The 14,602-nt window shown below is 56.0% G+C and overlaps 1 protein-coding gene across 9 annotated transcripts in view; it reads left to right on the top strand.

The window, feature by feature from the left end:
* LOC108928830 (tensin-like) overlaps window positions 1-13,052 on the top strand; it is a 53,165-nt gene extending 40,113 nt beyond the window's left edge. For 3 of the 9 annotated variants that reach the window (XM_029256636.1, XM_029256637.1, XM_029256638.1), the window contains 16 exons: window positions 208-1,413; window positions 4,193-4,374; window positions 4,477-4,615; window positions 7,353-7,448; window positions 8,882-9,056; window positions 9,207-9,820; window positions 9,948-10,034; window positions 10,143-10,271; window positions 10,417-10,512; window positions 10,896-10,973; window positions 11,125-11,196; window positions 11,345-11,374; window positions 11,875-12,043; window positions 12,192-12,260; window positions 12,384-12,413; window positions 12,544-13,051. In XM_029256636.1, coding sequence (XP_029112469.1) covers window positions 208-1,413; window positions 4,193-4,374; window positions 4,477-4,615; window positions 7,353-7,448; window positions 8,882-9,056; window positions 9,207-9,820; window positions 9,948-10,034; window positions 10,143-10,271; window positions 10,417-10,512; window positions 10,896-10,973; window positions 11,125-11,196; window positions 11,345-11,374; window positions 11,875-12,043; window positions 12,192-12,260; window positions 12,384-12,413; window positions 12,544-12,685 — 3,314 coding nt within the window. In that variant the 3' untranslated portion in view covers window positions 12,686-13,051. Of the gene's footprint in view, window positions 1-207; window positions 1,414-4,192; window positions 4,375-4,476; window positions 4,616-7,352; window positions 7,449-8,881; window positions 9,057-9,206; window positions 9,821-9,947; window positions 10,035-10,142; window positions 10,272-10,416; window positions 10,513-10,895; window positions 10,974-11,124; window positions 11,197-11,344; window positions 11,375-11,874; window positions 12,044-12,191; window positions 12,261-12,383; window positions 12,414-12,543 lie in introns of all 9 variants that reach the window. The other 6 variants (XM_029256631.1, XM_029256634.1, XM_029256632.1 and 3 more) reach the window with 5 other exon arrangements.
* The last annotated feature ends 1,550 nt before the right edge of the window (window positions 13,053-14,602 follow it).

A 14,602-nucleotide genomic window follows, 5' to 3' on the forward strand; every position in this document is an offset into this window, starting at 1 on the left:
AAAAACCCAGCAGCACCACACCTGTCTAAGCTCCTATCTGCGGTCTAGGTGCACTGCTGGCCCCCAAGAGGTCCCTGTGGGGTAAAATGGGGCTATGAGGGGTGGCCCAAGGGTGGAGTGTGGTAAAAATGCCTGACTGATGGCTGGGGAGGGGGATGGGGGGATGCGACAGGTAGGACTCACGCGTGTGTGCCCTCCCCCCCGCAGACATCGCTCACACCCAGGGCCCGCTGGATGGGAGCCTCTATGCCAAGGTGCGAAAAAAGGAGTCGATTGATGGAACGGCGACGAACGGCCTGACCACGCCGATCCAGGCCCCGCGGGCTGTCGAATACACCCTCCCGCCCACAGACCACGCCCCACCACCCATCGACCACGCCCTCTCCATCAGCAGCGACTCGGGGAACTCGACGGCCTCCGTGAAAACTGACCGCACTGATGAACCCGCCCAGCAGGTGGCACCAGTGAGCCACCCCCTGAGCCTGGAGGAGAAGAAGGAACTGGACTGCTTCTTGAGGGGCCTCGGGGGCCCTGAGCAGCGGCAAGGAGGCTCCCCGGTTCCCCCGTCAACCCACCCAGCAATGCGTCACCTAGTGCCTGCCCAGGTGCATTTCAACGGCCACGGCGATATGGACCGGGAGACTGACATCCTGGACGATGAACTGCCGGCGGCTCCTGAGGGTGGCTCCAGAGCCCTTCGGATCCTGAGGCCCCTAGGGGTCCTGGAAGGCGGGGCCACGCCCAGGGAAGATGGATCGTACCTGGAGAGGAGCGCCCCGGACCCGGTGTACCGCGCACGTTTCTCCACCTCCCTGCTGGAGCAGCCGGCGGCCTCTGGCTTCGACGGCTCCCTGCACCGCTCCCTGTCCGTCGGGACGGCCCCTGGGGCGGAGCTAACAGCCAGGCCGACGCCCAGGGCCCCCGTGCGCAGTGCCAGCAGTCGCGACGCCGTGCAGAGGGGCCTGAGCGCCTGGCAGCAGCAGAACCAAGGACTTCCCGGTGCCGCGTCTCCGCTGGAAATCGAGCAGTCCATCGAAGCCCTCGACATGCTCATGCTGGACCTGGAGCCCCGCGGCGCCCCCCGGAGGCCCCTCTCCGCCCAACCGCTCTCACGCTCCTCGCCGATTTACACGCGGGAGGTCCCCGGGTCGCCGAGCCGAGACACCGGGCGTGCGACAGCAGTCGCGGTCGGTTCCACGGATACAAGCCCAGCGTTCGTCCCCCTGTGGCTGAAACCCTCAGTGACGCCCCCTGCTGGTACTAGTGCGCCTCACACCTCAGACGCTCCGCGCTCGTCTGCCCCGGCGGGGGCTCAGCACACTTCCGGCTCGTGTCCTTCCCCCCGACCTGCCGACCCGTCAACTGAGGAGGAGAGCTACAACCTGCAGGGCCTGGTGGCTCATCGTGTTGCAGGTAAGAGGGAGAAGAGCGCCCCCTAGCTGCAGTCCTCCAGTCCAGTGAGATGGGCACTGCTGATGGGAAGTGGGGGGGTGTCGTTTGGATAATTAGTGTGTGTGTGTGTGTGTGTGTGTGTGTGTGTTTCTGCTGATGTTTATCGTCACTCCAGGACATGGGCGAACATCACAAAGGGAACGTGATTTGTGTTCAAGTGCAGAGTTGATCACACACAGTGAACACGGTTCACATAAATACACACACGACAATAAGAATTTGCTCATAAAGTACAGTGTGAGTGTGATGTGCGGCTCTTATAGATGTGATGGGAGTACAAATGCAGTATTTCACGGTTCAAACAGAGTACATCCAAGGAATACTGTGACTTGGAGGAATGAGACAAGTTTCAGATGCTCTCTGTCACAGGAACGGAGTCGCTGATCAGCAGGACAATGTGGGTTGGAAACCCGATGCTCCTGTTACCCAGCAGCACCCTGTCATCCAGCTCTGACCCCCCACATACACACACACACACACACACACACACACACACAACCAGAGGGAATCTGCTCTCTGCGGAGGGTTCCAGGGGGAGCACATGCCACGCCTTAGAGCTACGACACCGCCTGTGCCCCCTGTGCCCCCTGTGCTGCTATGAGGTCACACGCTGCTGGATCCGTTCCGGCCGCACACAGACTTCCCATGAGCCCCTGCTGCTTGTATCATCGTAGGTGAGCTGCAGGTAGAGCTACAAAGGTGAGCGGAAGTTGGTATTTTTCAGCACCGCCCAGATAACATGTTTTACTCTCATTACTGTCTGGTCGGTTCTTTCTTACACCATTATTGTCACCCCCACACTGACACACTTACCTTGAACTGCACCACAGTGCTGCAGCGTGAAAATGTCTGGTATCACCCTTCTGCCACCATCGCTCAGTGTGTCTTTGGCCGGAGCGGCCCGTTTTTCGCTCTGGTCGGCGCACTGAGTTTACCGTGGGACGCGACCATGACCAGGACCACGTGGGCAGGTTTAGACCTTACAGAAGCGCAGTGTGTTTCACGTGGTGCTTTCCTCCCTGTGTCTGCGGACTGTAACCCCGCTTCTCTCTCTCTCCCTCTCTGCGCTCCTTCTTGTGTCTCCTCTCTGAACCCAACCTGCACCTCCTCCTCACCTCCATCCTGGCTCCCACCTCGTCCTGCTCCCTTTCGCCCCCTGGGGGTAGAGTACACCGCTCGCGTGCGAGGCCTCCGCCAAAGTGAGGCGGCTGCACAGGCCCCCCGCCGCCGCTCCCACTCCTTCTCCGGTTTGTCTCCGCTCCTCTCGTCCGCTCTCCTCCGCAGGCTTCTCCTGGCTTCAGTCACTAACAGGGCGCTTTGGAGTCTCCAGGTTCACGAGGGGCTGTTTGCACCTATTTCTTTTTTCGTCAAAGCAATTTACACGGTGATTTTTCCTCTCTCAGTTCACGGTGAGTACCGTGGTCAACGGCACTACAGCAGGAGGACGAGTTTAAGCCCAGGTCCTTAGAGAGGAAAGCGGTGGCTTTAACTGCTGCGCCACCTGCTGTTCCACTGCAGAACCAGTGCTGCTGTGAAGAGGGACCCGCCGGCTCCTCCTCCCCACTTTATCCACCGTTTCCGACGCGCTGATCCGGCTGGGGGTGGAAAAGGCTTCGAGCCCTTGGGATTCCCTGTTTGCAGCTGGGATGCATTAGCTGCCCCGTTGCCACGGTTACACACACACACATGTTTTCGAGGTGCAGCTGTGAGGTGCTGGCAGCTCTTCACATCTGCCTCAAGTTTCCGAGGTTCTTTGTAAGACTTCGCGGGGCGGCGGGACTGTTCGCGTGCGGAATCGAAGATTGGTCTTCGGCCCCAGCTCCAACCCCCCCCAAATCTCAAAACTCGGCCGGTGCTTTCGCACCCCTGTTCAAAGAGGCCTGACAGCTCACGGCAAACACGGTACCGGTGACCAGCTGCCATCAGAGCTGTGTGTTGAAGGTCCACTGGCAGCATCCTGAGTGCAAGTGCTGTACAGAGGGTGCTTTTACCCACCCCTGTTGGGGCAAAACCGAAGAGGCTCCAGTAAAGACGCTGTGTGACAGTGGCGCCCCCTGGTGGCCCTTTCCCCACATTGCAGCCTCTTTACCTTTAGTTATCCCGTGCTTTTCTCCACAGCAGCTTACAGTCAGTTGCCCATTGATACAGCAGGGTAATATTTACTGTTTCAGCTCAGGGTAAGTACTGCAGTATTGTAAGGGTACTACAGCAGGAGGTGGGACTCAAACCTGGGTCCTTCAAGTCCACAGTTCTAAAGGCGTTTCTAACCACTGCGCCACCTGTTGTCCCTGTTAGTGTTACCAGGTGTTGCTTGTGTATGAGGTGTTCGTGGGTGCTTGCCTGTGGCCAGTGTGCAGTGTGCAGCCTAGAGTGTATTTGTAAAACAAAACAACCACAGGATGAGACCGGGCGACTTGGGGAACGAGTGTTAAACTGTACATTTCATGGCCGGGAAACTAAAGACATGTACCGGTACAAATAGTTACGGTGGGAGTTACACATGAAGCGCACGCAGCACTGACCTGAGTACTGTGTTTTACACTAAGCCTTTAACAGCAAACACCGCAGCACCTGGGAAAGTTCCCCTCATCCCAGGCTCAGCGGTGATAACGAGAGGAACGGTCGACCACCGGGTGGCGCTCTCACGCAGCGGAGGCCCTCCCTGTATTTGGCACTTGGCCTGTGCAGTGCGGCCGGTGAGCTCACCTGTTCACCGCCTCTTTTCTCCTGCGACTGGCAGAGGTTCAGGCACGTGGGGTGTCGCCCGATGAAGGCCCCGCCCCCATGCGCCGCAGCACCGGCAGCGAGGGACACTACCAGAACGGGCCCATCCACGGCGGCTCGGTCCGCTCCCCGATCCGCTGCGTGTCTCCCGAGTTCGTCAACATCATCGCGCTCAATCCCGGGGGGCGGCCCAAAGAGGTAGTGTGACAGCAGGCTCCGCCTCCTCCCGCTGGCTCCTCCCCCACTGTGTTCCCTGTTTGGTTGGACAATAATAGTGTGTGTGTGTGTGTCCTTCTCCAGGGACAAATGCACAGCTACAGAGAGGCGTTTGAGGAGCTCGAGGGAGGTCCCATCAGCCCCCCGTCTGGCCCAGGTGGTGAGGCTGTGTCCCCCACCCCAGCCTTCCCTGTCTCGCCACAAACCCCTTACGTCAACGTCTGTAAGTCCACCTCCCTGCAGGACGAGGGCGCCGAAGAGCTCTGGGTAGACAGGCGGAGACAACGAAAGGCAGAATTACTGTTTTATTGTTAGCGAAACACACCTCGTCTCGTCTCCTGGCAACAGGCAGGAGTTCCGACGGAGGAGTTCATATTCATCCGTGGGCAACATGTTAAGGACACACTAGGCACATGTTGGTCATGATGAGACGTTTTTAGAGATATTCGAGACTTGGACGTCCACGTGGACGTGGCGTTACAGATGTTGGTAGAAATGTCGGAGCCAGTAGGTGGCAGTAAAGAGCAACCAAAGGGAGCAGGAGTGTGAAAGCGCCTCCGTTCAACTCTCTTCCACGGTGTTTACACCCCCAGCGCGGCGTTCCAGGGTTCCGGTGGTTAGTTTACACGTGGGAAACGTTTCCTGTGTTTATGGGATGAATTGGTGACAAACGGGGGAGACACTGTGTCTTAATTTACAGTAATTTTTCATTATTTTTAACGAGGAAAATAACTCATCGGTATTTTTGTTTATTGCAGCTGTTTCTGAGATTTGCACACAATGTAACGAGTGGATAAATCAGGGTTTGTCTCTGTTATTGACCTGTTACTGATTGTGACACAATGGTGAAAAGGACCTTGGAGTTACAAACAAAGGGATTTATGAACAGACTTGCGGCTCAGTTGTGTGTGCGCGTGTGTGTGTGTGTGTGTGTGTGCATGGAGGGAAGCCCGATATCTGACAGATGCTCCCCTCCGAAGGGGCCTCCGTTTCTCTGCACACTTTACAGCCCTTCTCTCCTGCTTCTCTTGAACCCCTGGACCTGAATGCTTCAAACCTCGTGAGCGAAGGCTCTTTGAAGTGAGACTTTCCGGAAATGTCTCAGACTGTCACCGAACGCTGCGTTCAGTGCGGCTGCAGGTGCATTCTGGGAATTTTCGTTCTTTCCCGGGTGCAGGGTCTGCGCTGTGGTTTTGGAGACCCCCGACGGCAGTGAGTCCGGCACTGACTTCTACCTTTCAGTTAATAAAGAGCGTGCGCGCACACACACACACACACACACACACACACACACACACACACACACACACACACACACACACACTGTATACATACATTTTTTATACACAGATACACACAGGTCACGGAGAAGGGAAAGTACAGGAAAATAATAGTTATTATGTAATTATATCATAGATGCGAAGACGATGCACAGAACAGAAACGATGAGACGGGACTGTAAAGGAAACTTGTTCATTAAGGGAACAAAGAGAAATGAACTATTGACACATGTCAAGTACAGAAGCACAGGACACTCTCTGTTCCCCGTGAAGCGGAACGTTCCGGAGAGACGCGGCGCCGCGCGTCCAACCTGTAAGGCCGCACATGTTCTTCGGTTCTATAACAAAACAGTTTCTTATTAATTTGTCCAAGGTCGCAAATTATTTCTCATGTTTAGAGGCGAATTTCGAGCCGCGCAGAACTGAGCTCCTCTGAGCCACTGGCTGTGGGAGCCGGGCGGCCCTTTGGTAAGGTGCGGTACAATGCGGTACGGTACGGTATGGTACGGTACGGTGCGCAGCTCCGCTCTAAACGCACTGCTCTCACGGCTGAGTGACGGCCCCCTCCTCCTGCAGTGAATTATGGGATGTCTGTAGCGTAGCCACACCCCCCTCCCAAACTCCCGTTCCCGACCCAGCCGCCCTCCAGACACAGAGAGCGGGTCGGGATACACTGGTAAGTGGAGGGCGTGTCCCGGAGTGTGTCCAGCTGTCCCAGAGTGTGTCCCACGGTGTGTGTGCCGCCCTTCGTCCCGCATGCTGGTGGGAAACAGGCCCGGGCAGCGAGCAACACTCCCTGTCAGCTGCAACTCGGAGCACTGAGCTCCAGTGCAGCTGTGCAGTGTGACCGGTGTGTGAGGAAGCTGCTCTGTGTTCTGAACCTGGAATTTTGGAGAAAACCATCTTCTCCTGGGATTACTTAGCTATACTGTAAATAGCGCAGTGTGTGTAACGCGTTGTTCTTTGCGCTGCTTGCGGTGCGCAAACACTGGATTAAAGAGAACTCAAGGTGCTAAAATCTGAGCTGCACCGGAAGCGATGAAGGTGCCGTCAATTCCGAGACAAGAAAAGCCCGACAATGTGACCGAGACTCGGAAGGCCTGCGTCTCGGGCGCTGTTTCCCACTGCGCTCCGTGGCGACGGCTGTTCCGGGATCCCGGCGTTACCCTGAACATGTCAGACTTCGGTGAAGGCGGCGCTCAGGATGAGCCGCCCGCTCCGTCCCGGTCCAGCGCACGTCAGGTGGTCCTGTGATCATGTCAGCAACATTGTGTCTGCATGCGGTCGTCTCGCTGCGGCCGGAAAACACAGTGAGACACCGCTGAGGAACAGGACGCATGGCTTCACCTCAGAGCATGAGCCGTTGCCTTGCAGTGTGTGCAGCCCCTTGTGCTTCCGTGTGTGTGTGTGTGTGTGTGTGAGATACTGTGCACTCAGTAATTTACCGCGATATTTCTTGGCTTGTCTTAACAGCTCAAAACTCGTGTGTCTCTGTTGTCGTCACACAGTTCAGAGGCTCTTAGTGTTCATTTCGAATAGACTGTGAACAGGGCAAATGGTGTCAGAAGTGGGATTCAGCCACAGGGGGCGACTGCAGACACACAAGTGAGCGCTGTTGAAACAAAACAACACAGTGCTGGGTTCACACTCACTGATGTCCACATCTCGACCCCTACGCAGGTCGATCCCCACCCGGCCTCGCCAAAACCCCCCTCTCTGCCCTGGGCCTGAAGCCCCACAACCCAGCGGAGATCCTTCTCCAGCAGACCGGCTCCGGTGAGTGATCAGGCTCTCTGTCTGATGTTCTTACGTGCATCTGGCCAGTGCAGTCATCAAAAAGCTGACGTTGGACCCTGGACGTCGTTGACCTCGACCTGGAACCTTTGTGAGAAGTCAGCAGTGACATGATAGCATGAGAACGAACAGGGGCCCAAAGGGGGCAACTGATAGTGTGGCGGTTAGAGCTATTGTCTTCAGATCCAAAGGTTGCAGGTTTGAATCCCACCTACTGCTGTAGCACCCTTGAGCAAGATCCTTAACCTGAACCCACACACACGCAATGTGTATAACCGCTTATCCTGAGGGGGGTCGCGGCGAGCTGGAGCTTAACCCTGCAACACAAGGTGCAAGGCTGGAGGGAGGGGGCACACCTAGGATGGGATGCCAGTCTGCAGCAAGGCACCCCAAGCAGGACTCGAACCCCAGATCCTACCCTGCTGTAGAAACGGGTAAATCAGTGTAAGTAGATTGGCGCCTTGGAGAAAAGGGTCACATAAACATGTGAATGTGACAGTCTGGGCCATTGAGCACTGGCCGCCTGCCTCCTTTCAGCAAATATCTCTTCCTCTAGTCACCTGGGCTACATGAGATGAGAGCTTCTGCTCTTTGAATGGTTTCCTCTTTTCAACTCATCCTCTCCTTCTCCTGCTCTTGCTGTCAGCCTCTGAAAGCAGCCCAGTAGGGGGTGAGGAGGAAGTCAAGGTCTCCATAGTGATGAGAGTCAACATCTACTCATCTTCTCCATCCAGCGCCCTCCTTAGTGACCCCTCCCACTCTTCTTTCGATGGTCACAGTTGACTGATCTCCATCAGATCACTCAGCATGTCTGCTTCCAAAAGCCTGCTTTTCCTTCTCCATGCCATGTGTTTCCAGGTTCCTGTTTGTCAGGAGGTGCTGGTCGCCTCACCCACGTCATCAGTGTTCCTCCCTCTCATCCCAAAGAAAACATATTTGTTTCAAAAAGCACAGATATGACCTTTTGAAGACATGGCATCCAGCCCTTGGCGTCAGGATGTCTCCGCCCACTGTTCTGGTCAGGGTTTCTTTCCTGGGATTCCTGGCAAAGATGATTCAGAGCCGCAGAAAACGAACCATAGACGTCACGTCCGTGTCCCTATAGCAACAGTAGGGTCTGTGCACGGGATGGACGTGTCCAGGGCCTGAGCGGTAACATAATGGGTAGAACTGATTGGAACCAGTGATCACTGAGAAGGTGCTCAGATGTTCTGATTTATTAGAAATTTATGTGCCACTTCATAAAGTTCCTTTCTGCTGCTGTAGGAGTCGTGAAAAAATCATTCCGTATCGTTGGAGAAAAGGCACAAAACAAGTCATTCAATGTCCCTAGAGGAGGCTGAGCCGATCTGGGTTTTGAGAGACGTCTCGTTGTCCAGCCTCACTGCGTACGTTGGTGTGCTTCTCGTCCCCAGAGCCACGCAGCTACGTGGAGTCGGTGGCGCGCATCGCCGCGGGGGCGGGTCCGAAACCGGCAGGACCTTCCAGCACCGCCGAGAGTCCCCAGGAACAGACCGACGCCCCCTCCTCCGACAGTCCCCCCGGCGAGGCCTCGCTGTCCACCGGCGCTCCTCTTCACCCCCCCGATGGGTACGAAGCCCGCCGCTGTCTCTCACGGTGGTCTGCAGCCTGTCCCTCAAGTGCAGGGTGTGAGGCTACAAAGTGTTCACCGTGGTAAAGTGTCCTCGCTCGCCATCCCTCATCATTTGGTGCTCTTACTCGCTTCCCTTCCCTTCCCAGGGTTTGTTCTGTGGCTGAAAGGCTGAAGGCTGTGACCCCACCTCACCCTGCAGGGAGTTCTACTTTCCACACCCTGCCTACCGAGATCCCACGTCACAGCCCCGCCCCCTCGTACCCAGATTTGGGCCCCGGCACCGTTACAGGCAGCAGCGGGGGTCCCGACTACAGCTGCTCCCTGCCGGAGGTCCCCCAGGTGAGCGCCTCCGAGGGCCCCTGTGTGCAGCGCCGCTCCGTGGCCACCAACACGTCCCCAAGCCCCCCCCTGCAGCGCAGGACGGCCAATCAGGACAGCTCCACTGCGGCTCGGCAAGGCCAGACGGCCAACGGTAGCGAGCGCGGGACTGGGGACGGCTCCTTCTCGGACCCCGTTTTCGGCAGCTGCTCCACACGCGGCGGATACTCGACCCTCCCCAAGGAGAGCACCGCCCCCCTGGCGCAACCCCAGCTCCCACGGAAACGGCCCGCGTCCGGGGGCGAGCGGCCTTACGGCATCCTCTCCTACGGCACGTTCAACGGGAGGGCGCCGGCCTTGTCTTCTGCCTCCAGCGGGGACAGCACCCCGAGTACCATACTGTTTCACACCCTGCCCGACTTCTCCAAGCTCTCCATGTGTGGTACGGCTCTGTGTGCGCGTGTGTGTGTGCGTGGATGAGTTTCAGTGTATCAGATCAGTGCTCCAGTGAAGCCACGCCCCCTTCTGTCTGCGTAGCCTGTCTCACTGTCTTCTCGCACGTCCTGCAGACAGCAGCCCAGAGACTCGGCTCAACGTGAGCTTCGTCCAGGACACGTCCAGGTTCTGGTACAAGCCCGACATCTCGCGGGATCAAGGTGAGCGCCTCCCGCTGGAGCTCGACTACCGCTCATTGGCAGTCACTGATACTCATTGACGCTCACTGGTACTCCACGCGCAACTTCTCCTTCCTCGTGCCCTGATAGCCATCGAGATGCTGAAAGACCGAGATCCCGGCACCTTCGTCATCCGCGACAGCCACTCGTTCCGCGGGGCCTATGGCCTTGCCATGAAGGTGGCCTCGCCGCCCCCCACCCTGCAGCAGAGCAAGAAAGGTAGGGAGCAGCGCCGCCTGCTGGCACATCGCACTTTTCACCCGGGGAGCTGGGAGGTGATGAACGAGCGTCCTATGACAGCACTGCCGTCCGTTCGTCTCCGTGTCCAGCCCCCCGTGACAACACTGCACGTTCCGCTCTGTAGGTGGCGACGTTGCGAACGAGCTCGTGCGGCACTTCCTCATCGAGACGAGCCCCAAGGGGGTGAAGCTGAAGGGATGCCCCAACGAGCCCCACTTTGGTGAGCACCAGTACAGGACCAAAGGATGGACACGTGTGCGCCGGGTCCTTAAGGGTTTGACCGCGGACGCGGTGTTCTTTTTTCGTCATTCCTGTTTTGTACATACTGAAAAACAAATAAACTGCGATGGGCTGGCGTCCCGTCCAGGGTGTTCCCCATTCAGGGATAGCTTCGGGATCACCGTGACCCTGCTCGGGACAAGGGGTTATTGAAGTGTGATGGATTGGATGAATATTCTGTACATGTATAATTTGTGCCTACTGTATATGTACGTATGTGTTGGACAATGATGACTTTTAATAGCAATACAACATATGTAAACGTTAAAATATGTGTTTCCCTGCGTCGCCCTACGCCTCTGGCCTTGTCCCTCTCCCCCCCAGGCTGTCTGTCTGCCCTGGTGTACCAGCACTCCATCACCCCCCTGGCCCTGCCCTGCACGCTGCTCATACCCACCCGAGGTGAGGCGGCTCATCACCATTATTGGGGTGTGGCCTGTTTCCACGGGGGTGTTGTTAGTACTGAAAAGGATGTGGTCAGTACCAGATGGGCGTGGTCATGACTGTCAGGGGGTGTGGTCAGTGAACCCTTTGCTTTTGCTCTTATTTCCAGACCCTTTCGAGCAGAGCCCGGAGTCATCGCCACCCAGCAGCACAGCCTCGAACCTCCTCAAGCAGGGCGCAGGTGAGGAGGGGCATACCTGCTTCATTCACCGGGGGGCTTTCAGGGATGGGGGGGCTACTCTGCCTGGGTCACGTGTGTTACCTGTGTGCACCTGAGAGCATCACTGCAGTCACTGAGTAATTGTGTTGTCACTGTCATGTGGCCACAGAGGGAAAGAAGGCCCCAGGTGAATACCACGGTAAACCCTGCTTGCCCCGTCCTCGAGTCTCGCACCCCCGCTGTTTCACTGACACCTCTTACCTCCTGAGCGTGTTTGCGGAATGCAGTGGCACGAGGCCCTCCTCCTTCCAGGGGGTGCAGTGGCTGCGCTTGACCTCTTGTGACCCCTAACCCCCAGTGACCTTGTAGTCCCTCCTCAGCACCAGCAGCATGTCTCCGGGGGACACGTGCATGAAGGCGCGTCTGACGCACTGTGGCGCCACGAATGTGTGCAAATGCAGAAACGTTTACAGAACCAGCACTTGGGTTTTACTAATTATCATTTGTAACGCTTTGAAAACATTTTTTCTCACGGTTGCACTTTTCTACTGTGCGGAGCTGTGTTTACTGCGGTGTGGTGTGTTCGGTGTATCGCGGTCAGCGGTTCGGCCACAGAAACTGACCGGTTCGCAGAGCGCCCCCCGTGGACTGGTGCTGGAGTTCTGTGTCACATTCCTCTGCTCCCCCCACCCCCCACAGCATGCAACGTCCTGTACATCAACTCCGTGGACATGGAGTCTCTGACCGGGCCCCAGGCTGTGGCCAAAGCCATCTCGGAGACCCTGGGGGCCAGTGACGCTCCTACGTCCACCATCGTCCACTTCAAGGTGTCGCCTCAGGGCATCACTCTCACCGACAACCAGAGGAAGTGAGTAGCAGCACATCAATATATTGATCATCTATAATCTGCCGTGTGCAGCGGGACGTCTCCCGCTTGGACTGACCTGGGTTGACCTGGGTTGACCTGGGTTGACCTGAGCTGACCTGGGCTAATGGCCTTACTGTTGTCCTTCCAGGCTCTTCTTCCGGCGCCACTACCCAATCAACACGGTCACCTTCTGCGACATCGACCCTCAGGACAGGAAGTGAGTATCGATCAGCGGAGCTCCTGAACAGAGATATTACGCTGAGTCAAAGTGGAGGAGCTGCGGCGCAGGGTTCGGACTTCACGTGTCTTCTGGTGTCTCCTGTGTCCGTGTCCTTTGCAGGTGGGTGAAAGAGGAGGGCGGAGCTGCCAGGTACGTGTCCTTCCTGCACTCGTCTCCATTCTATTGTAGAGTTATCAGCAGGTGTGAAGCGCCGGGGGGCATCACACTCAGCAAATGGGCTTCAGGCGTGAGTCTCAGGTTCGAGTCTCTCCTCTTCCAGGCTCTTTGGGTTTGTGGCCCGGAAACAGGGCAGCACCACGGATAACGTGAGCCACCTGTTTGCCGAGTTGGACCCCGAGCAGCCGGCCACGGCCATCGTCAACTTCGTCTCCAAGGTCATGATGGGCTCTCAGAAGCGATGAGCGCCCCCGGGGGGTCGTGCCGTTGCAGCAGAACGATTTTCGCCTTTCGCGTTGATCCGGCGGATATTTCCCCCAACATCCTCTGCTTTTTCTGGTCATCGACTCTCTTTATTTCCCCTTTCCGGAAAGATCTGCCATTAGTCCATTGTAGTGCTGCGGCAAGTGCGGCGGGTACAGTAGAAACGCGGTATCACAACCCCTCCCGTAGGGCAATGAAAGCAAATGACAGGTAATGATGTCAGAGAGGTTTTTTTTTTAAATTGGCAAAAAAAAAAATAAATAAAAAAGGTAAAGCAATTTTGAATGATGGAAAGGGAACTAGCTGACTGATAAACCAAACCGTGTGTGTGTGTGTGTGTGTGGGGTGGGGGGGAGTGCAGTATGTTGTAAAGCAGTTTGTTTGAATGGAAGCAGATGACAGAATGTTTCTATAAAAGTGTTCATACATAGAGAGGACATGTATTTTATTTTTCTGAGTCCCCCACATGGCCGCCTTCTTGACAGCAGCGAAGGACGTTTTGCTGTTGAACACAGAGTCCTTTCGCTCTGTGTCCCTCCGGGGTGGTTCTGTACTAAACCGTAGTACCTATACAGCGCCGAGCAGGTGGGTTCTACCCTACTGTGGACTTGTTCTTGGTGACTGAAGACACACCGTCCAAACCTGGCTAGTCGATTGCCCATCGAGGCGCCCGTTTCAGCGCTAGGAGACTGCTGATTCCTGCCTGAGGATCCGGAGCTCCTGGACGTACCGTGGTTTACCGTGGTCCCATCGCAGGCGACATGCAGCTGCTGGTTTCCACGACACTGGACACATCAGGACTGGACAGTTGCACTGTCCCACCTGTCCATGTGTTCTGCTCCACCGTGTCCTGTGTCCTTTGTTAGCTGTACCCATCACATGCGGGCAGCTCTGTCTCAGACTCTCAGGCAGAGACACCGAGGACCTGGAGGTACGGTCTTGCAGAGACACGGTCACCTCTGTCTCTGCTGGACAGCACAAGGTCCAGAGAAAAGGTTCTGCTTTTCCTTTGAGAAGAACCGGGAACGTGAGCGTTTGTCACCACAAGGAGAAGGTCTTCAGTCGTCGTACGAGAAAAAGTTCATGTATGACTTTCACTGTGCTGAAGTTCTCTGAGGGACTCTGGTGAAGAGCATCTTCTTGGCTCTTGGACTTGAGTTGGAGCTCGAAGGTGGATACGTCCGCACCTTCGAGCTTCGTCCGGTGATGCGCCGTCCTCTCGTCCCTGAGGGCCGGACTTGCAGAGCCGACGCCGATCTCCGTCTGAGCTGAAAGCCAGGGAGCCCAGAGAACAGGTGTAGAGCTACAGAGAGCAGAGCTGCAGCTGGCCTTGTGGACTGTGGATACGCGTGTGCGCACACATACACACACACACACACACACACACACACACACACACAGATAATAACAGAAGGTAAGCTGGCTACAAGAATATATCTATATATAAACTTGTACAAGGTGACTTTGCTCAGATATTTATTTTTTGCTGCTGCTCTACAATATCTCATATATTCATATGCTGTACGTTCTGCACAAAAGTTGCCGAAAGCTTCCAGGAGATGTAGTTTTCCCCAGGATCTCGAAGCTCATCTGTATGTTGAAAAGCTCGACACAATTACTTTTTCAACTTTTCGCACTGAACACTTTCCTCAGCTCTGTTACTAAAGCTTGATGCAAGAACACAAAGACGATTCATAACGACGCTCTAAAAAGACGACGCGGCGCTTCCTTAAAATGGGTTTTCGTGTCAAGTGCAGATCACGTCACGGGAAGTTATTTTCAGCGCTTGTTAAGTCTCTCCAGTGTCTCCTGGAGGTCACTGTGTGTGTGGAAGTAAAACGTGTATGATGTCGATGAGCTCTTTGCTGTTTAATATTCTGTACGCGTGTTCTTGCTTC

The sequence above is a fragment of the Scleropages formosus genome, chromosome 12, assembly GCF_900964775.1.
Source record: "Scleropages formosus chromosome 12, fSclFor1.1, whole genome shotgun sequence".
NCBI lineage: Eukaryota > Metazoa > Chordata > Actinopteri > Osteoglossiformes > Osteoglossidae > Scleropages > Scleropages formosus.